Genomic DNA, 26,366 nt, shown 5'->3' on the forward strand with positions numbered 1-26,366 from the left:
AAAAATGACTAGCAAGCTTCCCCCAGGGAGATAATTGCTAAGATGTTTGCTGACCCAGGTTTACAACCCAGAGAAAGAAAGAAAATGGGTCAAACATAGGTTTATTCGGAGAAGATGCCTAACAGCAGAGGGTGATATTGGTTGTTCAGATTCCAAAACAGTCAGGACATACAGGGAGGAGTCCTGACTTGATTAGGAGAAAACTTCAGAATCGGAGCATTGTGGAGGTGTCATAGAAGACATCCTACAAGATTGTTGAAGATGTGCGTTTAAGGAGTCATGTCCAGTGGTAATAGTGAGCTGCTTCAGTTGCTTGTTTCAAAATTTCTGGAATAGACATTAATTAAAGGAAATTGCATTGACTGAATGAACAGAACTTTGTTGAAAAGAAAACCAATTACAGCCATGCCAGTTGAACAAAGAACTATAATGCCAAATAGGAATGGCTCTTCATTGAGGTTTGACTATCTCTAAGGCGGTTAATGTTGGGTTAGAAGGGATGAATCTTTCCTTCTGATATTTGTAATGATTTCATTCCAGTAATTCTTATATAGTGTAATCCCTTCCGTATAGTCAACTTTAATGTTCTTTTTGTTGAAAGTACATTTTGTGATTTTGGTTCAGTCACTGACGTCTACAGTAAACAAAAGAAGAAAAAAGAATATGGTCTATCAAGCAGGTCTTGCTGTGGGATCTGAATTGTGATAATTTGCTTTAGTGTGCATCACCATCCTTATCCTTTAGTCTCAGCAATTACATTCAAAATTATCTTTGTTTACCATTTACCGTTAAAATAAAGTCCACAAACTTGAAGTTTAAATATTCTTTGCAACTGTAATGTAGTACAGTGTTACATCCTTTGATGTAAATCCAACACGCTAGTTATTTTCTGCATTGGGTAACATTGGCGCTGGCTAAGAAATTCTAACGTTATAGTTGAATTATCACCCTGGAATGTGCTACACACAAGACTTTTAATTTTTGACAGTTACAAAGGAAAATTGACACAAATTTTTGGGTCAAACAGGAAAGGAATTATCATTATCCTTATTTTTGGAACTCCTAACCCATTGTGGGTTGCAAAATTTCATTAGTTTACTGAGACAACAAGGTGCAGGGCTGGATGAACACAGCAGGCCAAGCAGCATCATAGGAGCAGAAAGGCTGACGTTTTGGGCCTAGACCCTTCATCAGAAAAGAGGGAGGGGAAGGGGGTTCTGAAATAAATAGGGAGAGAGTGGGAGGCGGATAGAAGATGGATAGAGGAGAGGATAGGTGGAGAGGAAACAGACAGGTCAAAGAGGCGGGGATAGAGCCAGTAAAGGTGAGTGTAAGTGGGGAGTTAGGGAGGACGGACAGGTCAAGGGGGTGGGATGAGGTTAGTCGGTAGGAGATGGAGGTGCGGCTTGAGGTGGGAGGAGGAGATAGGTGGGAGGAAGAACAGGTTAGGGAGGCGGGGACGAGCTGGACTGGTTTTGGGATGCGGTAGGGGGAGGGGAGATTTTGCAGCTTGTGAAATCCACATTGATACCATTGGGCTGCAGGGTTTCCAAGCAGAATATGAGTTGCTGTTCCTGCAACCTTCGGGTGGCATCGTTGTGGCACTGCAGGAGGCCCAGGATGGACATGTCGTCTGAGGAATGGGAGGGGGAGTTCAACTGGTTCGCAACTGGGAGGTGCAGTTGTTTATTGCGAACCGAGCGTAGGTGTTCTGCAAAGCGGTCCCCGAGCCTCCGCTTGGTTTCCCCGATGTAGAGGAAGCCACACCGGGTACAGCGGATGCAGTATACCACATTGGCAGATGTGCAGGTGAACATCTGCTTGATGTGGAAAGTCTTCTTGGGGCCTGGGATGGGGGTGAGGGAGGAGGTATGGGGGCAGGTGTAGCACTTCCTGCGGTTGCAGGGAAAAGTGCCGGGTGTGGTGGAGCTGGAGGGGAGTGTGGAGCGGACAAGGGAGTCATGGAGTTTACTTTCTGGTCTGGTAAAAAGGACACTCGTTTCTCTTCTCAAATAAATGTCTCTGCTCCTGTTCTGTTGATAATCCAGGATCTGACACCCTGTTAAATTCTCTATCTCTAAATGACCATTCTTTATACGTGCCTTCGTTCTGAGTCTTGGTACTAATCTATCCAAAACTACATCATCTCTTCCATTAGGGTTCATAAATTAGAAACTGGTTTACAGACCCTTGGTTCTTCTCCTCTATTTTCCTATGTCCTGCAGAATTAGGAGGTCTCATATCCATTACAGTGTCTCAACTGATGTCAGCCAACTGGACAAGGAATTAGTAATCAAAGTTGCGATCTTCAAGTCTGTGAAAATGCACTTTGTACAAACAGTGCAGCATCAATTTAATGTCAGCTCCCACTTTTCTGTTCTCTTTTTAATTAACTTATGTTTATTGCTCTCCCGTCTTTAGACATTATTGGAAGAGATGACCTTCCTGAATTGTCTGATCCCAGGAACGCAGTCCGATCCTACCCATGGACGATTGATAACAAATATTATACTGCTACTGTTCATCTCTGTGTGGTTCCCAATAAATTCATCCTGACAAAGGAGATTGCTGACTCAGTGGAGGCCTTCTTGATTTACTTTGACAGCACAACAGTAAGGAAACCCTGTTTTTTTTATTATTATTAGATTTTTATTATCTGCTTGGGCGTAGTTTTTCTCTTATCCTGAGTACTGTCCTACACAGGTGTATCAATGAGCAGCCTCCGATTGACTCTAAGCCAGGTTAAAATTACTGGAATCTTGATCTCTTGATTTCTGCCCTGTGCTTCAATTGAAATTTGTTCTAATCTTTGACCATGTTCAGTAAAACTGTGGAGGACATAAAGTAGAAATACTTGAACCCCAACTATGTAAAATTCATTTCCACCCAGGTACCCAGGTTTAAGGTACATTTAGATTTTTTAGACTATAGTTCGAGTTCATGCCAAGTGCTGAATTTTGTATATTGATTACTTAATGTGGACTGTGCATCAGCATTATGACCTGGACTTTGTATTTGACTGTATATGGGTACTTAATGAAACTACACTGATTATACTCGTCATAGCTCAATCAAACACTGATGTTTTTGACTTTGATTTGCATCCTATGTGTGCACTTTGTCATATTGTGCATGTGCTGTACCTTTTTCTGCCAACATTTTCCCTAACTTCACCTGAAAGCACTGACTCCTTGCTAGGACATGCGTATTTTCAAGCATTTTCTCCAAATAGATTTTTTTTTTGTATGTGAACTGAGACTGAGTGTTAGCAATCATCTTTGGAGAAGCAAGGGGGCCAAGTCCAACTGCTGTCCTTGCAAAAGTTTTTGAGTAGGCAGTCACTAGATAGTGAATTTCTCTGCCAGTCAGGAATGAAAAGATAAATTATAACATCCGTACTGTCTCACTGGCTGAGATGGGCTTGCTTCGCAGGTGGCTCTCCCAGCATCAACCTGGCCTTAATGCCTCAACCAGTTGAACCATCAAGTGAGAGACCTTCCCTTTAACATCATATTGATGCTGTGGCCAAGAATGCAACGATTTGTCACAAGTTGGGCACTAGTCTATACAGTGTGAAGCTGGAGGAACACAGCAGGCCAGGAAGCATCAGAGGAGCAGGAAAGCTGACGTTTCGGGTCGGGACCCTTCTTCAGAAATGGGGGAGGGGGAAGGGAGCTCAAATAAATAGAGAGGGGGATGGGGCTGGGGAAGATAGGTGGGATGGTGATAGCTTAGTGCAGGCAGGCAGTGATGGGGATTGGTCAGTGAGATGGGAGAGAAGACAGACAGGTCAAGGAGGTGGGGATGAGAGAGAGGGTTGGTCATGGGATGAAGCCGGGGGTGGGGAGATTTTGAAACTAGTAAAGTCCACATTGAGACCATTGGGTTGTGGGCTCCCAAGGCGGAATATGAGGTGCTGCTCCTCCCGTTTCTGGGTGGCGTCATTGTGCACTGGAGGAGGCCCAGGACGGCAATGTCACTCAGGGAGTCGGGGAGGTTGGGCGGGGGGGACTGGGAGTGGATTCGAGGTGGTTGGCGACTGGAAGGTGTTGTCGTTTGTTGCAAATTGAGCGCAGGTGCACTACAAAGCAGTCTCTGAACCTCTGCTTGGTCTCACCGATGTAGAGGAGGCCATATCGGGAGCAGCGGATGCAATAGACCACATTAGCAGATGTGCATGTGAATATCTGTCTGATGTGGAAGGTTTTTTTAGGGCATTAGATGGAGGTGAGGGGGAAGGTGTAGGGGCAGATGTAGCACTTCGTGCGGTTGTAGGGAAAGGTGGTGGGGCTAGTGGGGAATGTGGAGCGGATGAGGGAGTCACGGAGAGAGCAGTCCCTACGGAAAGTAGATAGGGGTGAGGAGGGAATATATATCCTTGGTAGTGGGGTCAGATTGCAGGTGGCGGAAGTGGCGGAGAATGATACGTTGAATCCGGAGGTTAATGGGGTGATACGTGAGGACAAGGGGGAATTCTGTCTTTGTTTTTGTTACGGGGAGGGGGTGTGAGAGTAGAGGTGGGGGAAACGTAAGCGGTGCGGTCGAGAGCGTTTTCGACCACTGAAGTGGGGATAAGTTGCACTCCTTGAAATACGAGGACTTGGGAGCAGATGCGGCGGAGGAATTCGGAGCAGGGGATCGCATTCTTGCAGGAAGGTGGGTGAGAGGAGGTGTAGTCTAGGTAGCTGTGGGTGTCGGTGGGCTTGAAATAGATACCAGTTTCGAGGTGGTCACCAGAGGTGGAGACAGAGAGGTCTAGGAAGGAGAGAGAAGTATCAGAGATGGTTCAGATGAACTTGAGGTTGGGGTGAAAGGTGTTAGGAAAGATGATGAACTGTTCAAACTCCTTGTGGGAGCACGAGGCGCCGCCGATACTGTCGCCAATGTAGCAGAGGGAAGAGGTGGGGGATGGGGCCAGTGTGGAAGAGGGACTGTTCCACGTATCCTACGAAGAAGCAGGCATAGCTTGGGCCCATGCGGGTTCCCATAGCCACCCCCTTAGTCTGTAGGAAGTGGGACGAGTTGAAGGAGAAGTTGTTAAGGGTATCGGTGGAGGGGGACTGGTTGGACCTGCGGAAGAGGAAGAAGCCGAGGGCTTTTAGGCCACCTGCATGGGCAATGCAACTGTACAGGGATTGGACGTCCATAGTGAAGATGAGATGTTGGGGACCAGGGAATTGGAAGTCTTGGAGGAGGTGGAGGGCGTGAGTGGTGTCCCGGATGTGGTTGGGGAGTTCCTGGACCGGGGCGGGGTGGGGGTGTTACGGAGGGGGAGAAAATAGTCAAGGTAAGCGGAGATAAATTCAGTGGGGCAGGAGCAGCAGAGACAATGGGTCGACCGGGGCAGTCGGGTTTGTGGATTTTGGGAAGGAGATAGAAATGGACGGTGCGGGTTTTGGGAATTGATGAGGTTGGAGGCTGTGGGCGGGAGGTCACCTGAGGTGATGAGGTTATGGTGGTCTGAGAGATGATGTTTTGGTGGGCAAGGGTGGGGTTATGATCGAGAGGGCGGTAGGAGGAGGTGTCCGAGAGTTGGCACCTGGCCTCGGCAATGTAAATGTCAGTATGCCATACCACAACTGCGCCTCCCTTATTTGCGAGTTTGATAGTGAGGTTAGGGTCGGAGCGGCGGGCTGCACATTCTGTGGGGGAGAGGTTAGTGTGAGTGAGAGGCGATCGATGTCGCAACAGCAGTTGGAAATGTAGAGGTTGAGGGAGGGTAGGAGGCCTTGGGGTGGTGTCCAGGAGAAGGGGTCTGTAGAGGGTGGGTTAGACTCGCGGTTAAAGAAATAGGCACGGAGGCGTAGGCGCCGGAAAAACTGTTCGACATCCAAGCATGAGCGGTATTCATTGATGTGTGGGTGGAGGGGAATGAAGGTGAGTCCTTTACTGAGGACTGACCGTTCATCCTCAGTGAGGAGGAGGTCTTCGGGGATGGTGAAGACCCGGCAGGGTTTGGGGCTGGGGTTGGCTGTAGAGCTGGTGGCTGTGGGGGTGGTGGGCGGAGTGATGTCAGTGGTGGGCCCATCCAAGGCCCCAAAAAAACCTTCCACATCAGACAGATGTTCACCTGCACATCTGCTAATGTGGTTTATTGCATCCGCTGCTCCCGATGTGGCCTCCTCTACATTGGTGAGACCAAGCGGAGGCGCAGAGACAGCTTTGTAGAGCACTTGCGTGCTGTTTGCGAGAAATGACAACACCTTCCAGTAGTGAATTACCTCAACTCCCCCTCCCACTCCCTGGATGACATGCCTCCAGTGTCACAATGATGCCACCCGGAAACTGGAGGAGCAGCACCTCCTATTCCGCCTTGGGAGCCCACAACCCAATGGTCTCAATGTGGACTTTACTAGTTTCAAAATCTCCCCACCCCCGGCCTCATCCCATGACCAATCCTCCCTCTCATCCCCACCTTCTTGATCTGTCCGTCTTCTCTCCCAACTATCTGCTCCTCCCATCTCACTGACCAATCCCCCCCACTGCCTACCTGCACTAAGCTATCACCATCACACCTAGCTTCCCCAGCCCCACCTCTCCTCTCTCTATGTATTTCAGAGCTCCCTTCCATCTCCCCCATTTCTGAAGAAGGGTGCCGATCCGAAACGTCAGCTTTCCTGCTTCTCTGATGCTTCCTTGCTTGCTGTGTTCCTCCAGCTCCACACTGTGTTATCTCTGACTCCAGCATTGGCAATTCTTATCTCTGGGCTCCAGCCTATATTTTCTTTCCTCTCGATCTCTGTTCTGTCTCCGAACAATTATTCCAACTATCCCTATATCCACGCTAGTTGTGTCAGTTTGATGATGGCAGGTGGGGATAATTGCTTCTCCCCACAAGCATTTCAATAAAAACAATTGGCCTTCAATCATTCACAATGAAGGGCACGTCCATTTTCACACCAAATGGCACGATTATATTCCTGCTAATCTATATTTGCATACTTCAACCAATTTAAATAGTTTCCTTCTGTAAACAGATTCAAACTCTGAATTTTTAATTTCATGAAATTTCAACTTTGTACAAGATTCACATTGATTCTTTTTCAGTTATTTTGATTGCTAATGTAATTTGTGACAAGGGAGGGTAATGTGTGGAAAACAGATCTAGAACATAGAGCAGTACAGCACAAGAACAGGGAATACTGTTAAGTGGAGGACTAATCCCAGCTATCCTCCTTTAAAACACCCAGCCTTTTGGAACTTCATAAGTCTAACTATAGCATTCATGACATGACTGCTCCATGTTCTGTGAATTTCTAAACTAAAATACTTAGATAAGTGCTGATTATAAGAAGCTTAATCACAATGCTATACCCCACACAGGGAACTTGAGTGGGATTAATTTAACTAACTTCAAGTCAGAGCGCATAACCGCATCATTTCTGAAATTCCTAGAAAACAACGCCCTTTTTCACCAATGAAACTGATCATTCTTCAATTTCATTTATTTTTCTTGACTTTCTGCTGCTGTTTGCTCATGTGCCCAGTTTGGTGTGCACTGTTGACACTTCTATTTCAAGATCAGAAATTCCTGAACACCATGCTGCATGGTTAGGGGAAGGGAAATGTGAACAAGCATATTGATGAATGCAAATGAGCAAAACATATTTAATGTGAAAAATTTCAGAAAAAGTTTGTAATTGTCGAGAAGCATTGTGCATTAATTACTATCACTTGAAAATTTAAGTAATAAATAATCTGACAAATTACACATACGTATTCACAGCAGTTTGCAATTTCTGCACAAGTAATGAAGTAAAACTTCCAGTTATTTTGCTAGAGAATGCTGCAGTTTTAAAGCTGCTTTGGGCATTTATCTGAATGAGAAAGGGTCATCAGAAAGGGTCTAGGCCCGAAACGTCAGCCTTCCTGCTCCTATGATGCTGCTTGGCCTGCTGTGTTTATCCAGCTCTGCACCTTGTTGTCTCGGATTCTCCAGCATCTGCAGTTCCTACTATATCTGAATGAGTCTTTTTTTCTAGCAAGAGCATTTCCCTTTTGTTATCCTGTTTTTGGAGTACTAATGAGCTCACCCATTTTAGGTGTGCGTCTGAGGTGAGGCTTAGATTTGTTACCTGTGCCAATTTGGAAACTTGGTTAATATTTTCTTAGTATACAGCTTTGACCTTTTTAATGTTTTTAGCATTGAGTTCTACTTTTTTCCTCAGAAAACGGGACTTGATGAGGTATCCACTTGGCTTCCTTTGACTCAAGAGTGGACCCCTGAGGTTTTGATTCTGGTGTGTGACAGAGTTTCAGACAATGGTATTGTATTCTGTTGTTAAATGAGTATAAATTTGGGGGTTTTGGATGAATTTAATTTCCGTCATTACTGGCTAGTCAATTGAGAAATGAGGCTTGTTTCTAAAGTTAGGTTGTGTAAAATGCCATTATTGAGCTCAGTGAAAAGTTTAATGGTGCTGAATTCAGGTGGCTTAATAGGTAAAATGCATTGGATTCTTTTGTGCAAAGCTGTAAAGACTAGGAGAAAACAAGGTTAATCTCCATTCTCTGCTGGGTTTGCTGATCTCATCTGTGTCCTTAGCAGAAGAAGACCATTGACCCGAATGGGTATCCGCTTACACTTCCTGCAAGGCACGTGTGCTTGGCCTCCAAGTGGAATTAGGTTTAAGCTTGACTGGTGCCTTCGACGGTCAAGTATCCTGTAAACAATCACTGCCTAGACTGATGTAAGGATTGACCTACTTGAGGGAGGTTTGGAAAATTACTGGTACCCATATTGAACTCCAGGAATGTTTGGCATCATGAATCGATGTACACAAATGTGAAAAGGGAAAATTGAGAAATGAAGCCTTGTGACTTTTTCCAACTCAATAATAGAACTGAACAGTGAAATTTGTTCATTTGTTTCTTCTTTCTTTCCAACCAGGATTTGGACTTGGCTTCAGTGAAATTTGCAAAGGGGACTGTAAATTACTTTGTACCCAGCTCAACAAAACATAGGTTATGTAGGGTTGACACCATAGATCAAGAATGTTCAAGCTTCTTTGTCTTTTAAGTTTGTACCACTAAATTTTGGAAACCTCCTAAAATTTAAATGAGTATTCCCATTTTTTGTGTATGGCTCATAAATTGTATAGTTGGTAGGTGTACTGACTTAGGACACTAAAAATAGCCATTTAAAGCCTTCAGAGCTATAAAGATTTAAACAACAATCAAACACAAGTGACTAAGAAAATTAAACACCAATGGGTTTGAATTGTCTAGAATGAAAACACAAAATGCTGGAAATATTTAGCTAGTCTGGCAGCATCCACGGGGAGAGAAATGGAGTTAATAGTCCAGGTCACAATCCTTTTAATATTTCCAGCATGTTTAGTTTTTATTTCAGATTTTCAGGTTTGTAATTTTTTACTTCTGAATTTCCTGGGCTTGGTCTGCTCATTTATCACGGCTGACAGGGAAGGCAAGAAGCATATTATTTGTTTGAAGGTCAAGTGTCTCCTTCTATCAGGGCACATCCAGACTTTGTCTTAATGTACATGAAAGTACAATTCTTCCAACTAGCTGCATACAGCACTAACATTAAGATAGAAATTGCTGGCAAAACTCAGCAGGTCACCAGATGCAAAACATTTCCCCCCACAGATGCTGCCAGACCTGCTGCGTTTCACCAGCAATTTCTGTTTTTGTTGCAATTAGCATTAATACACACATAAGCCCAAATGCATTAGTTGTAATTTAAATACAGTCACTATTGGAGGGGCCAAGCCTGAGTGTAACACTTTTTTTTCAAAATGATAGTCTGAAGGAGAGCTTGGCAGTGGATTTTGCATGTTGTCCACCACGGTTCCATTCTATGTGATTAACTATACTCACTGACCCCAGACCTGACCGTGCACTTTAGGTTTTTCAAAAGGGAAATATATCTAAGTTGTATTGGAAAAAGGATGACAGTCTTACATCTTGCTTATGCCATGCCTGTCTTGTTCAATACTGGCAATTCACCAAAATCCTGGACTGTCACAGGTGGCTTTGGGAAGCGCAGGTGATAGAGCTGTTGGAAAAATGTTAACTCACTTAACTGTGAGAGAAGAAAACCCAACAATCAGTCATGTAGAGAAATGTAGAGGATTGGTTAGCTCAGTTGGCTGAATGGCTGATTTACTATACAGAGTAATACCAACAGCATGGGTTCAATTCCTGCACTCTGATGTTACCAGGAAGGGCTCTCCTTCTCAACCATTTCCCTCACCTGAGTTGTGGTGACCCTCAAGTTAAACCAGCACCAGTTGGCTGTCTCCAGTGAGACAGCCCTGTGGTCTGGTAAGACTATGGTGCCTTTACCTTTTACCTTTTGTTGGCGATGTAAGAAAGTTCTTCTGCTCATCCAGTAGTCTTCAGTTGTTTTGAAGGTCCGTCGATCATCTGCTTTGTCCAATGCCTATTCCTATACTTTTTAAAATAGGAATTAATTTTATTGTTGTGATCTTGGCTCTGTTAGTGGCATCCTTGCCTTTGGTTGGACAGGTTGGAACTTGAGCCTTGCCCCCAACGCTTAAGCACACAGTGTTTAATGTTCATGCAAAAACAAATCTCTGTATTTGATCTCTCGTGTCTGGTAAATATGCTAGAGCTGTTCAGTCATCCTAAAACTGATCAGTAGTCCTGATTATTCAAATTACACTTCCTTGTACATTGTAGGCAAGGTCGCAGATCTTTGATGTTCTCGGAATTGCAGGGAAGTTGCAAAACACAATCCCAGAAACACCAGTAATGACCGAGGGAAGGGCAAAGCCATGAGGGGATATGTACACTAGGAAGAAAGTTTTAAATTCGAAGCCCATATAATTCAGTGCAAACAAGAATGGTTGATGAACTGGACTTGGTGCATTGTAAGAAACAGACAGTATAACTTTGAATGCCCTAAAGTGTGTGGAGAGTAAAGGATAAGTGTCTAGCCAGGAAAGTATTAGGTTCAGTACAAGTCAGTGTTTGACTCTTAAATGACAAGTTAGACCACATTGAGAATTCTTTAGTTTTTGGATTGTACCAGACGGGGACCTTTTTAATGTTATATAGTTTTGTTGTAATAGCCTATAATCAGTCGATCTAACTGGGAATGGAAACTATTTGATTTTAAGCAGGTTTGATTTAAGCCTGGAAGGACAGAATGTTTGTATTTCTAGCTTGCTCCACCTTGAGCAAATTCTCCATGATGCTCCATCCAGTTGTTGAACTAAGAATTGACACAAATTATCCAAATGAATCATAACAGTGGAAGCTGCAGTGCCTCAATCTGTTGCCTTCAAGTGTACATCTGCCAGAAAATATGAAGAAAAATTACACTTTAAAATGTCAAAGTTTTAAATTGTGAGTGGATTCTGCTTAGTCGCGTTGGTTAAGCTATCTGATTACCCTTTCTCTTCCAGGGGTGAGCAGGCAAACAGCACAGCAATGGTGTATTAAATATGGGTTTGAATTGGTGGAGCTCAATCCAGAAGATTTGCCAGATGAAGAAGGTTGGTTTTGCATTTCAAAACAATTCTTAGAGTATTCTAGTATTTTGGCGTGAACTGGAGAAACTGTTCTTTAAAGTGAAAATACAACATTCCCATTATAAATTATTGCATTTAGCAAGGTTGAGAGCTCTGTCTTTTAAAAAAATAACCCTGGATTAGGTATTCCTTCTGTTTTACTACAATTTCCTTATTCCCTCCCTCATGAAAATGCTGACCTTTTTTGGGACAGCAACACATATCTGTCACTAGCACTCCAGAACCTTGCCATTTGGCCACACTGCCATGAAGCTGAACAGTGTTGCTGGCTTTTCTGACAACTGATACAAAACTTGTTACAACCAGTTGGTGAAGGAGTAGACCAGAAGTCAATCTTTACAAAGTGCAGATTTATTGACAAAGTGAGACATTACAAATTAGTAGTAGCTCTTAACTCTACAAACCAGTGTAATAAGTGTCTTTTTTTATTCTATTGTAAGTTTCATGTCTATTTATAAGTTTCATGTACTTTGAGAGCTGCTGAACCCTATCTTGAGCCAGGACCTTTGCACCTTTAGTCTAACACTCTTCCAACTGAGCTTTCTGGCTTTGTACAATGTTAACCGAAATGCCTCCAGTGGTAGAATATAATATTCCTGCGGTGGTATTGTATAGGTAAGCACTTATTGGCTGAGTGCCCCACAGCTGTATACTCTTAATCTCCATTCAAACAATTACGCAAGAGCATCAAAAATGACCTTGTTTCCATCTTTGGAATTGGCATGTGCTTTCCTTCAAAGGCCATTGATTAGTGGCCAGGAACTCTGGGTGGCCCCTCTCTGTCTTTTTGCTAGTCTGGCATCTTGATTGAAGCCTTTCTTAAGATAAAGTAATTTAATGCAGCTAAATAGATTGTTTTAAGCTAGAAGTGATAACCCCCACTGTTGCAGGTGAAATGGGTCTGCTGCCTCTTGGAGAAGGTTCTCAAATGTATACAAGGAGACAGAATTGGTGGATGAGTTGGTGCCATTGTTCTGAGGTACATTCCTTACCAAGTACTTATTAGGTGTTAGGCTCTTCCCTATTGTTGAAGAGTTGAAAATGTTTTTTCAACTGTAAGACCATTATCTAACTTTGGTGCATTATAAGTTTGTTAGAGTAGTGCTATTATAAAGACCAGACAGCAACTAGCCTTCTCGCCTGGGATGTCTATTCAAGTTGGGGGCTGACGAGAGGAGAAAAGTTAACTCAACTAGTTTTTTTTAAAAACCGAAAGAACTGTGGATGCTGTAAATCAGGAACAAAAACAAAGTTGCTGGAAAAGCTCAGTGGGTCTGGCAGCATCTGTGAAGAAAAAATCAGAGTTAATGTTTCAGGTCTGGTGACCCTTCCTCAGCCACCAACAGTTCTATGTTATCAAATAGCCTGCCATCACACACCACCTTGTTGTTAGTCACTAATAGTCGCCATTCACCCTCCCTGCCAGATTGTTCTCAACTCCTTTGTCTGTCCAACTGTTCTCTTTCTTTAGGCTCTATCCTATCATTTACTCCCTATCCCACCCCCTCCCTACTTTCTGCCCTTAACTAGATTTTTTTAAAAGGCAGCACAATGAAGAAATTTAAATAATCTGTCATTAAATGAACATTTCACGTCAGCCATTCATTAAAATTGTGTCAAACCTGAGGTCTCTACTGTGTGACTCGATTTTGTGGCATTAAAATTTCTCCATCAGTCTTTTTTAAAGCTTGTCTTCTAATGGATGTTTTTAATTGACCTATATTTTACCTCTGCATTCCCATATTCTGTAACAGTAGTATCTATTGGTGTCCACACAGATGACTTTCCTGAATCTACTGGAGTAACGAGAATTATCCAAGCTTTGAATGCAAATGTATGGTCAAATGTTGAGATGAAAACAGGTATGGAACAACTTTGTTTGTGTAAGCAGTTCATATTATTGTTGCCAAATGACATTCTTCAGTCCACATTAAACTCATCAGATCCAGCACAGTACTCAGCCAACCTCTCATCCACTGACTCCATCTACACTTCTCATTGCTGCGGAAGGGCAGCCAACATCATTAAAGACCCTTCCCACACCAGTTGTAATCTGTTCCAACCCTTCCATCAGGCAGAAGATACAAAAGCTTAAACACAATGTACCAGCTGGTTAAAGAACAGGTTCTTCTCTGCTGTTATTTGACTGCTGAATGGACCTCAAATTTCAAATCTAATGTTGATCTTGTTTTTCGTACAACTTCTGTGCAGCCGTAACTTTGTGTGCCTTGCTCTGTTCAAGCACCCTATGATCTGTATGTCCTTGTATGGTATGATCTTCCTGTACTGCTCGCAAAACGAAACTTTTCACTGTATTTAGGTACATGTGACAATAATAAATCAAATCAAATCAAATCTTTGCCGATATCAGACTAGCATCGTTACTACATTGATTTTCTCCTTTCCATTTTCTACACCATCCATCCTTTGGATCTCTTGAGATAATAAATTTTAAGCTCTACGTTGAGACTGCCCAAAATTTTAATTTATTTTACAAGCTAGCTAGTAATTAGGGCCTCCATCCTAATCAGGATCAAAGGGGTCTAAATAACTGCAACACCTAATTCACCTATTTAAACAAATCTCTGTTTTGGAGAAATAAGAATCCATGTTACCCTAACGTAACTACTTGGACAAATTGAATAATATTTCAACAGTTGCTTGGTATTACAGAACTTTTAATGTTGCTGAAAATATAGATATGTGCTAAAGCTTTTCACCTTGCCCTCATCAAGACACCTGCAAGAATGCCAAATTTAAAACAATCAAAATAATTTATACGACAGAAGGAAAGGAGTCCTCATTGATTAGCAAGTCAGCTCTGGCTTTGTGTTACAATGGAGAAAGCAACTGGAATTTATGAGCTTCATAACGAGCTGGATAATTTTAAAAGGGCATAAAGCTTGAAGATATTCCTTTTTTTCGCAGGGAACAGTTCCTTGCATTTTAATCTGTATAACTTCTAGCAAGCATAAATGAGCCACATTACAAGCTCAACTGATACAATAACAGCCAATCTAGGATGGTTATTAGCATACTCGAGACTGTTCAGCTATGCTTGCCAAATCATGGAATTACATCTAACATTGGACATTTAGTTTTGGGTTTTACAAATGTTTTCTGGTTGAGTGCGACCTATCTCTGCCTATTAGGAGGAGCCAAAGAAACCTATTGTTTGATTTAATCAGCCACTTGTTGGGACATAGTCCCTGCATGAGTTTGAAATAATGGCAGTCAGTACAAACGGTGAGTTTGAGCAACGCTTAATGCTCATGCTGTGAAACCTAACCTCAGGAAAGCTGACTGGAATGTCCTGATTGTTTGGCAGAACAAAAATGCCTAATTCTGAAATGTGATTATTGGAGGCCCATATCTCCAAACTACAGAATCATTGACTGGCACAATTTTAAAAGGAATTTGTTGCATATATGGAGTACACATTTGGTGATGAGTCTTTAAACTAATACAAAACTTTTAACACGCAGTTTCTTTTCTTTAGATAGGCCTCAAGATTTTGGAATACTTAGTAGTTTAACTGGTGTGCTTGAGAATTGTCAAACAGAAGCTGAAACGCAGGTGGAAGTAAGTGATGCACTAATTAAGTATTGATGTCTGGTTGTGATTTCAAGCTGTTTTCCTATCAAATGTTTTCAGTCATTGTCCTAAGTGTTTCAGAGCTTAAAGATGAAATGATAACCTTGTAATCACTCCCTTTATAATCTTTATAGTAATTGTATATGAAGGGAAGTTGGCCGTTGTTCCATTTTAGATGTATTGGAGACAATTGACTGGTGGGCTACATGATTTATTAGGGCTCCACAGCCCTAAGCTACACAGACATTGACTTACAGTAACTAGTTAATGTTTCATATCCTTAAGAAAAGAAGAATGAAAAATATTGGCTTTTCCACTGGCTTCCTTGAAAAGGAATATAGGAAAAACAGTACCCACAATATGTCACCTTCCTCAAAAGATCATAGATCATGGATCTACCCAGCACTTTGCTGTTTCTAAGAAAGGATACTGAAGCTTCAGGTTTTGCTGTTCTACTTAATACAATAAAGTCATACTTTTACTATTGCTTTGAGAGGCAAAAGCCTTCCACTTATTCATGTTACGTGGCTCAATAAGCTGAGGCCGTTGTGAGATTAAAAAATAGAATTGTTCTAATTAGTAAAAAAGCTTGCAAAAGTTCTATAGATAATTATACTACCCATTATACTACCAAATGATGAGATTCCAAGTTCCATTTCCAATCAGTGTTGAGTTAGCTGACCTCTGTTGGACCGCTATAGATTGACCTCTGAACATATGGATTATAGAAGAGAACAATCGGTTAAAATTTCCGCTTCTAAATGAGATCCAGTAATTAACTGCTGGACAGCACTGGTGTGCTGACTTTGGCTGGAAAACAGATTGGTGCACCTGTGATGTTCTTAATGTTCAATGGTCCGCAAAAGCTTTCTGTCTAAATTCAATTGAGGTACCGAACAATGTTCACTGCACAGTATTTTGCAAGATTGAATGTCATCTGGGATCAAGGGGCATAAATATAAAATAATCACTAAATTAATAAAGAATTCACGAGAAAGCTTTCTAACCAAAGAGTGGTTAGACGTGGAGTTTGCTGTTACATTGTGTGGCTAAGGCAAATTGTATTGATGTGTTTTATGTGATAAGCTTAGTAAAGGGAAATGAATAGTCAAAATACGCTGATTAGATGAAGTTTGCATATGTGGAACATTAAACTCTGGCCTGCACCAATTTTTTTGTTCATTTAAGGCATGTGGGCGTCATTGGCTGGGCCAGCATTTATTGGCCAACCCTAACTGCTCCTTGATTAGAGTGACTTGCTGAGGTCATTAACAGTTAACCATATTGCTGTTGGTCTGGAGTCTGTGTTAGATTGTTGATGCCCAGATAAAAAGGATGCTACACAATACAGTAACACAACCGCAGGAAGTGCTACACCTGCCCCGACACCCCACTCCCTACCTCCATTCAAGGCACAAAACAAACCTTCCACATTAGACAGGAGTTCACCTGCACATCCGTCAACTTGGTCTACTGCATTCACTGCTCCCGATGTGGCCGCCTCTACTTCAGGAAAGCGTAGACTCGGAGACTGTTTGTTTTGTAGAGCATCTGTACTCTGTACACAACAAACAACAACACCTGCCAGTCGCAAACCACTTCAACTCCCACTCCCACTCCCTGGATGACATGTCCATCCTGGGCCTCCTCCAGTGTCACAATGATGCCACCCGGAAACTGGAGGAGCAGCACCTCATATTCCACCTTGGGAGACTACAGCCCGATGGCCTAAACATGGATTTCACCAGTTTTAAAATCTCCCCATCCCTGGCCTCATCCCATGTTTAACCCTCCCTCTCATCCCTGCCTCCTTGACCTAATACATCCTATCCATCTTCTTCTCCACCTATCCGCCCTACCCTTCCCACTGACCAATCCCCACCACTCCCTACCTGCACTCGCCTATCACCATCCCACCTACCTTCCCCAGCCCCACCCCTTCTCTCTATTTATTTCTGAGCTTCCTTCTCCCTCCCCATTTCTGAAGAAAGGTCCCGACCTGAAACGTCAACTTTCCTGCTTCTCTGATGCTGCCTGGCCTGCTGTGCTTCTCCAGATCCATACTGTGTTATCTCTCTCCAGCATCTGCAGTTCTTGCTATCTCACAGCTTACCCACAGTAAACTTAATATTCTTGAATACAAAGGACTGTAAATGCTAGAAATCTGAAACTAAAACAAAAATTGCTGGAGAGTGAACATTTCAAGTCCTGTCACTCTTCTGCAGAACAGTTTTTCAGATGGGTCACTGGACTTGAAACTTTAAATTTTTTTCTTTCCACAGATACTACTAAACCCGCTGAGTTTTTCTCCAGCACTTTCTGTTTATGTTTAACATTTATTGATGTATACTTTAACCATTCTACTTAATACAGTACCACAACCTTGCAGAACTTGATGCTGAATCCCTTGCAGAAGATAGAGATGGCGTGGCAGCTCTTCAGCCAGATAGTTTCATGGGTATGGAAACACAATTTCTTTTTTTCCAGAAGTATTGCTTTTTTTTTTTAAACCAACCTTTGGCTCATGATCTGTTGGTTTGTTTACCCAGCAGATCCTATGTTACATTTGGATATCCAAGAACTCGCCACCCTTACCACAGGTGAGGTTGACTGTGAAAATTTTGAGCGTCTATTTGAGAAGCTGAAAGAAATGAAAGGTTAGTTTTACACTTGGAAAACAATTTTCACAAAGGTGGTGGAAATTAATCCTACTTGCACAGAATCTTAAATTAGCTACTGCAAAAGTCTTCTCTTTACTTAGTCGAATTGCTCCAATTCTTTTCTTTGGAATGTTTGTGTGACAAAATATACATTTAAAGATGTGCTACTTGGAATGGGCTGAAATTTCTAATTTATATATTGTGATCAGTATGTTTTAAGATAGTGAAGAAGACATTTGGTATGCTTGCCTTTATTGGTCGGTGCTTTGAGTATAGGAGTTGGGAGGTCATGTTGCGACTGTACAGGACATTGGTTAGGCCACTTCTGGAGTATTGTGTGCAGTTCTGGTCTCCCTGCTAAAGGAAGGATATTGTGAAACTCAAAAGGGTCCAGAAAAGATTTACAAGAATGTTGCCAGGGTTGGAGGGTTTGAGCTATAGGGAGTGGCTGAATAGACTGGGGCTATTTTCCCTGGAGCATTAGAGGCTGAGGGGTGACATTTAGAGGTTTACAATATCATGAGGGGCATGAATAGGGTAAATAGACAAGGTCTTTTCCTCACGGTGGGGGGAGTCTAAAACTACAGGGCATAGGTTTAAGATGAGAGGGGAAAGATTTAAAAGGAACCTAAGGGGCAGCTTTTTCACGCAGAGGGTGGTGTGTGTATGGAATGAGCTGTCAGAGGAAGTGGTGGAGGCTGGTACACTTACAACATTTAAAAGGCATCTGGATGGGTATATGAATAGGAAGGGTCTCGAGGGATAAGGGCCAAATGTTGGCAAATGGGACTAGATTTATTTAGGGTATCTGGTTGGTATGGACAAGTTGGACCAAAAGGTCTGTTTCCGTGCTGTACATTTCTGTAACTCTGAGTCAGCTGAGTGCGTTAATAAGCACAGGCAGTACTGCTTTTATGAATGATCTGCTGTATCTACATCAGTTGAAATCATATTTTCTCCCTCTGGTTGCTAAGTCATAGAGATGGTTCTCTGCCTTTACAAGAAGGAAGGGTAGAGAGGAGGAAGAAAGATTTGTAGCTAAATTGTACATTGCTGACACTTGACTAATTGTCTAGGAATCCTTCCAACTCGTACGTGAGTAACACTTTGTTTTACATTAACAGACAAAGCAGCAACATTACCTCATGAACAAAGAAAACTACATGCAGAAAAGGTAAGGACCTGCAAACTTTAAACAAAAGCCCAAGTGTTTGCACACATGGCAAATCACCTGTGGCATTGCTCATGGACTAAGTTGGGAGGTACACCAGTGTTTGTGATCTGAAATGTTGCCACTAACATGTGATGAAGTAAAACGGCTGTTGCTGGAAATGTACGCTGTACACAGGACTTAATCTAATGCAGGTATTTTGTTGGGCGAGACTGTTATCAAACTGACCTTTTGCACTGCTGTTTTGCAATTTCTCCTCCTGCGCTACGAAATCTAATCCCACTCCTGTTCATTCCCCATTTCCTTTTAATGTTTTCTTTGCTAGCAGCTACCTCCCACCATTTTAAAAATAATTTATTAACTCTGTCAACAACAGTTTGTGGCAGAAAATTCTTCCCTATTTTGTCCTTGAACCTTTGTGATTAATCTTAATCTTGTACCCTCTCGTTACCATTGAAAATTATTTAATCCAAGTTACTGGATCAAGGCCTTTTCTTCAATAACTATCAGATTATCCCAAAGTCATCTTGACTCTGTAGAGAAAAGCTCCAATTCCTGAAGGCTTTAGTTTTAACCCTCATCTCTGAGAACATCCTAGTCGAATGTGAACCCAACACTTTTTTTCCATCACTTTTATATTTTTAATGGAGAAACCAAAACTGTTCACAAGCACTCTTCAATAAGCATTAATCATTTTTACAATAGTTCATTCAGTGAGGGAAGCAGCTATTTGGCTATAATGCCAAGAACTAGAACAAGAACATAAGAAATGGGAGCAGAAGTAGACTGTTTTTCTCCCCCCCCCCCGCCGTCCAATCTTGTTCTGCCATTCAATAAAGATGGTGACCAATGCGGTTGTGGCTTAAAATCTAATCTTCTGCCTGTTTTCCCATTATGTACAACTCCTTTTGCAGCTGATGATAAAAAGATGGAAATTTGTTCTACATGCAGGGCAGATTTTGTCCTTGTTACTTCCTCAGTCATCAATTCAGAAATAACAGAGAGTGATGATCAAATTCTACAATTCTCTGGTCAGTCATACGTTGAACATTAACAGAGCCATAGAGGAGACAATAATGTGCTGAAAGCAGTGCAGTGGAAAGGTCTGAGGCTCATTCTTCACGTCAAAGATCTTGCGTTATGAATAAATATTGGAGAAACTTGGGATATAGGTTGTGCCAAGAACCGAAGAGGTAAATCCAAAATATTATCATAAAGGAGAGAAATTTGCAGGATCTGAGTGAAGGAATGCAGGTTGAAAGAGTGAAGGACAAATTCAGGACTAAACAGAAAATCCTTACTTGGGTTTCCAGAGAGTCACGGAGATGCATACTCTAGATGTATAAGGAACAGTTAATGGGCAATGTAAAAGATCCTTCAGGGCGGATGAATTAAAATGGGCTAAGTAGCCTTCCTTAAACTTAACTAGCTTGTGATAATTTTCTACTGGTAAAAAGCTGAAGGTGTCAAAGTACTTGCAGGAAACATTGGAAATTGAATTATTATCCAGAACACACTTCTTGAGAAAATATTTCAGATTTTTAGCATTTATGTTTTCCTGTTTGTCCATGGAGAGAACCTAATTTTTCATTCCATTAGTTGTGTGTCTTCCTGCTTTCACACTGCTCAGTAAGTCCAGTATCCATGTTCAGGATAAGCCTCACGTGTATTTATTTAAAAATAGTAATGTTATTGTGCTGATCCAGCTTCTTCAAGTTGACAAGTTAGATTTTTATTGAAGCTTAGTTGCTGTAGACAAGCAAAAGGCTTGGCCAAACTGGTTGAAGAAATCATTGATATGCACTAACTCTAAATTACCTTTAATGAATAAGCTCTAAAATAGATTTATTTCAAAATATATTGGGTAATTTTATGCCTTATTTTCTTATGATAGCTCATTTTTATGCTGCCCCCTTTATAAAGTTGTTTCATGATCATCCTGTTTACAGTGGAGATGAGCAGTAGTTTAATGTTGCAGCAGGGGTGTGTTTAATATTCACACACCTTGCCCTGTTTCATCTGACAGGTTGCTAAAGCTTTTTGGATGGCTATTGGTGGAGACAGAGAAGAGATTGAGGAGCCATCTGATGAAGACTGTGACTAAGAACCTGATTATTTTCAGATTTTTCAGATGAAAGGTTTTATTTTGTGTATAAGCCAGTGTTTTGCTTGGGGGTCTTGCTGAGCAATTCATTCCCTGGGTTGCCGGGTCAAGGTTTTTCATGCAAGTCGATGTTTTGAATCAACTGAATGTTAAGATTTGGATCTGTATCTGTGTTTTCTCCTATCTACACTGTACTTATGTATTAGACTAAACATTTGAGCTAAGAAGTCCTGTGGGAGGAAGCAGTGTCGCTGCCCACTCCTGGGCTACACCACCTTCTCAGACCCTGGCCTTGTGAATGAACTGATTCTGGTTTTGGTATATTTTGAGCCTTCCCATTCCTAATGCACTCGGTCTCATTCCAAGTCCTTGGTCTATTTTTATTATGCAGAGAGAATTCTGTAATACAGTAGCTTTGCCACTCGTGCACTTGTTTCATTTATGGATTGGTTACATTAGTAAAGTGTTATTGGACTAACCAGTGCCAGACCAATTTCAAACACAAAGAATGCAGTGTGACTTGTCTGTAAATATGTTACAAATTCAGCACAAAAGCTCTGATTAACTGGTTTGTTTGTATCGTCTCAGTCCTAAATGTCCTACCACCCCCTTGTCCTCAGACAGTAATCCCTAGTTCTGGATTCCCCTGTCATCGGGAACATCATTCCTGCATTTACCTTTCGCTAGTCCTGTAAAATTTTATAGGTTTTTTTTGTGATTCCCCTCCCTCAATCTTAACTTCAGTGAATATAGTCCTCGTCAATCCAGTCTCTCTTCATATGTCAGGCCTGCCATAGTTAGTAACTATGACTTAAAATGGCTTGAAATGTGCAACCTTGTATTGAGAAACATATAAAAAGATTGTAATAAAATAAATCATCTAATATAAAGTTAACCCACCTGTACAGGAAAAATAACTGAAATAAATGTCATTATTCCTTGTATATGTCAGAGAAGCTGTCCTTAAAATCTTTGTTTGCTACATGTCAAAAATAAGTGTACACTGAATCCTACAACAATAAGCACACAGTAAGGTATTTTTAGTTTTTCATTGCAAGAAGGTTGAAATGCAAACAGGAAAATTGCACTGCTGCCAACCATATCAATATTCACATTTCAATGGTGTGAGACACTCAAATCTCCTCTATGAAGCTTCTCATTTTTCTGGAAATTGGTCTGTTTATTGTTATCTGTGTATTGTTTATCTATTCCTTTTGGAGTTAACTGCTGGAAAATGGCAATGCAATTGAGGAAAGTGGTGGTACACCATTGTAAACCTCTCACCCCTATGGAAGCTACTTTCAAATCTACTCACTGCAGACAGATGATGTGACTGAGTGTCTCAGTCTCTGTCTCTGCCCACAGAACTACTGTGTGAAAACCATTTCGGCTGTCTGATCGAATTCCTAAAGCGGCGTATATTCACAGCACAAAAACTGCTGTGAACGTGGTGCCAAATTGACTCAAAAGCAACACGTTGAGATGGGAAATGAGAAAAATATTGTATTGGTACAATGAGATTAACTTGAGGTTTGTACTCCGGTATGTGGTTAGGAGCTAAACTCGTCTTTAATCTGACTTTGTAGAGTGTGAGGTACCAAAATGGGAAAATGTTCCATTTTTGCAGTTCTAATAGCCCTTGCCTCCAAGCAAAATGTGAAATCTAGAATGGCATACAAAATTAAAATTCTATTAGAATTTCACAAAAAGCCTGATTTTAAAAATGACTAATTGTTATTGTGTAGAAATGAAATAAATTCTCTATGTCCTTGCTTGTGCTTCCTGTGTTGAGTTTTTTTTTTGTATGAAAGATTATACCCTAGATAAGGAAGAAAAAGAATCAGCCAGGGTTCTTGATGCTGGTCAATGTTCAATATTTACTGCTCCTATTATTGACATCCTGTGGACTGGATCAGCTTAGCTGTGCTTTCTGTCAGTCACCTCCTTTCCCATTTGTCCATTCTCTTGTTGGCCTGCATTGACTCCTAGTGCATTGGGTAAAGTTTAAATCTCTCACCTTTGTGGTTACTGCTCTCCATGGCCTCCCTATCCAACCCTGCAAAGGGATGCATCCCTATGAGGACAATTCCCAGGTTTGTTATTTCAACACCATTACCCCTTTCTTTGTCCCACTAGTAGTAGCTCAGCTATCATTTGTTTTGGAACAAAACCAAAGTTGCTGGAAAAGCTCAGCAAGTCTGGCAGCATCTGTGAAGGAAAAACAGAATTAACGTTTCAGGTCCAGTGACCCTTCCTCAGAACCCTAATGCTGCCAGACCTGCTGAGTTTTTCCAGCAACTTTGTTTTTGTTCCTGATTTACAGCATCCGCAGTTCTTTTGGTTTTTATCATTTGTTGTGGCCTTGCATCTCTACAATGTCCCCCTCCTAAATCCTGCACTTTTCCAATAGCTCTTCCTTTTAAGACCTTCCATGAGATTTACCTATGTTAAGTAAACTCAATTTTCCTGCTCTGCCTTTTTTTTTTAAAACACCGATATTTTGAGGTTTCTTTTCTATGTTAAAGATGCAATTGTAGTTTCACAGTTGTCTAGCTAACAAATTAATGGTTATTTGGTTACAGACCTGGAAGGTGGAAGACATCTTTAGAATTAAGAGTTATTTCATTTTTTTTTAGAAGAGGAGTTCTTGTAACAACACAGAAATTAGGAACAGGGTAGGACAGCTGGCCCCTCAAGCTTGCTCTACCATTCGATCTCAGTGCCTCACTCCACTTTCCTGTCCACTTCTACTTGTCAATCAAAAAATCTCACTCAGCCTTAAATATATCCACAAATCTAGCCTCCCCTGCTCTGGGAAAGAGAATTCTATAGACTAATGACCCTCAAGAAAGAAACATCTCTTCTATTTAAATGGGAGACCTCTCATTAAAACAGTGTCTTGTAGTTTCTTCCCAATGTTCCCCTCTCATCACCAGCAAATCTGAAGTTTACTTTTATCTCCTTGTTGCCAATTGTGCTATGTGCATTATGGTTTCTATTTTATCTATATTAGTGAACAAATTCATCGGCTGAAGTACTTAAATGTTTCAAATTCTGATGGAGCTCTATATAAGTGTCAGTCTTTTGTTCACATAACGTTGTGCTGTGTAATATTTTGGTGCAATACTTAGCACTGAGGACTTTAAATATCTGGATTTGTTTTCAGATTGAGGTGGGACTGAGGGATTCCTTTGAACCCACTGGTAGTTGAGAAGTTGATCTCCCAAAAAGAATAGACTTATTGCTCCAGTGTCACTTTTTTTTTCTTTTTAGAAAAATATCTTTGTTCATAGAAATATCAAAAATATAAGCAGGAGGAGGCCATTTGGCCCTTCAAGCCATCTCCACCATTCAAAATAGTCGTAGCTGATCATTCAATCAGTATTATGTTCCCACTTTCTCTCCATACCCTTTGATTCCTTTAGTCCTAACAACTATATCTAATTACTTGAAACATTCAATGCTTTGGCCTTAACCACTTTCTGTGGCAGAGAATTCCACAGGCTCAATACTCTGTGAGGAAACCTCTCCTCATCTTAGTCCAAAATAGCCTACACTTTATGCTTGGGAATGTTGTTACTGTGTTTACCCTATCTAAACTTGTTAAAATTTTATAGGTTATTTTTCATTAGTAAGATCCTCTTCAATCATTCTTCTAAACTCCAGTGAATATAGTCCTAATCGATCCAGTCTCTTTTCATATATTGGTTCTGTCATCCTAGAATTCAGTCTGGTCAACCTTTGCTGCATTCCCCACATAACCAGAATGTCCTTCCTCAGACAAGGGTGCCAAAACTGCACATTACTGCAGCTGTGGTTTCACCAAGAAACCTGTACACTTGCAGCGAGACATCCCTGCTCCTGCAGTGGATTCCTCTGGTCGTGAAGGACAATATACTCGCTGCTGCATCTGCATGTTTACTTTCAACAACTGGTGTACAGGGTCACTGGGGTCTCATTACACCTCTTTTCCCAATCTATTACTGTTCAGTTAATCTGCTTTTGCTAGCAAAGTGGATAACCTCATTTATCTACTGTACACTTCATCTGCCATGCATTTGGCCACTTAATCAACTTGTCTAAATGACACCAAATCATCTTGCATCATCTTCACAGTTCACCCTCCCACCCTGTTTTCTGTCATCTGTGAACTCGGGCATATTACTTTTAGTTCCCACACTTAAATTGTTAATATATATATTGTGAATAGCTGATCCACATAGTACCCCATTGATACTAGCTGCCACTTGGAAAAAGATCAGTTTATTCCTACTTTATTGTTCCTTGTCTGCTAATCTGTTCTCCATCCATGTCCGTATTCTACCCCAAATTCTATATTTGCTAATCTCTAAGGTAGGACTCTTACCAAAAGCCTTCTCAAAGTCTAAGTAAATCATATCCACTAACTCCCCATCATCAACTCTACTAGTTACATCCTCAAAGTTCCAGTAGATTTGTCAAGCATGGTTTACCTTTCATAAATCCATGCTGACACTAACAGATCCTGTGATGCTTATTCCAAGCACTTAGCTATTTGACCTTTTATATTGGACTCCAGCTAACCAGTGTACTTTTTTTTTAAATCAGCTACCCTCCTAACCCTGTTACAGCACTGATCAATCAGCTGATGATTTATGCTATCATTATTCTGCGGTTCTTTTGATTTTTTTTTTATAAAATTCTGTATAAATGGGCTTAATTCCTTTGTTGAACAAAAAATTGAGTTACAGTGCTGTGATAGTGAAACAAAAGAGTGGTCTACCATTGTGGTGTTCATACATATAACTGGTCATGATGTAAGGGTGCATTTGGTAACTTTGGTGTTCCTGTGCATGTTAAATACAACGTGTAATTTTTCCTGAGTGCAATACAGACTGCGTAGAATTTTGATGAGCAGCTCAAAAAACCTCCACATGTATGTATAGACAACTAATTTTCCAAATTTGATTCTGGTTCGTTAGCTGAGTTGTGTGCACTTGCTCTCATTTGTTTATGGTGCAGCATGAGAAATATAATGTGGCCACTCCTGATCATAGTCTGATGGTCCCACCCTGCCCTGGTTTAAGTACTGGAATAAGGTACAATTAAGTTTGGCTTTGAAAGTTCACCCTCCACTTATGAAGGGGTCCAGCGTTCACTATTTAAGCTTACACATGAAGACTAGTTGCTCGTGTAAGATATTCATTGTTGTTGACACCCGTGGAACTTTGGCTTACTGTGTACAAAGATTAATTTTTAAGTATGAGAAACAGGTAGTTGCTCGCCATAAAGCAGAGGTTTCCTTGAACAGCTGATATAATAAATATTACTCCACTTGC

At 41.3% G+C, this 26,366-nt stretch overlaps 1 protein-coding gene across 4 annotated transcripts; it reads left to right on the forward strand.

Moving 5' to 3' along the window:
- Positions 1–205: 205 nt before the first annotated feature.
- On the forward strand, positions 206–22,820 carry aagab (alpha and gamma adaptin binding protein). 4 transcript variants are annotated; one of them, XM_048616124.1, is made up of 10 exons: positions 206–289; positions 2,422–2,612; positions 8,169–8,265; positions 11,394–11,483; positions 13,298–13,381; positions 15,019–15,101; positions 17,487–17,571; positions 17,666–17,770; positions 18,898–18,947; positions 20,971–22,820. In XM_048616124.1, exons 1-10 carry the CDS (start codon positions 280–282, stop codon positions 21,046–21,048), a joined length of 873 nt encoding a protein of 290 aa, XP_048472081.1. In that variant the 5' UTR covers positions 206–279; the 3' UTR covers positions 21,049–22,820. The 4 variants fall into 4 exon arrangements, with proteins under 4 accessions (XP_048472081.1, XP_020390385.2, XP_020390386.2 ...); XM_020534796.2 differs by having other exon boundaries at positions 265–295; positions 17,663–17,770; XM_020534797.2 differs by having other exon boundaries at positions 265–295.
- Positions 22,821–26,366: the final 3,546 nt, after the last annotated feature.

The sequence above is a fragment of the Rhincodon typus genome, chromosome 33 (genome assembly GCF_021869965.1).
Source record: "Rhincodon typus isolate 14 chromosome 33, sRhiTyp1.1, whole genome shotgun sequence".
Classification (NCBI taxonomy): domain Eukaryota; kingdom Metazoa; phylum Chordata; class Chondrichthyes; order Orectolobiformes; family Rhincodontidae; genus Rhincodon; species Rhincodon typus.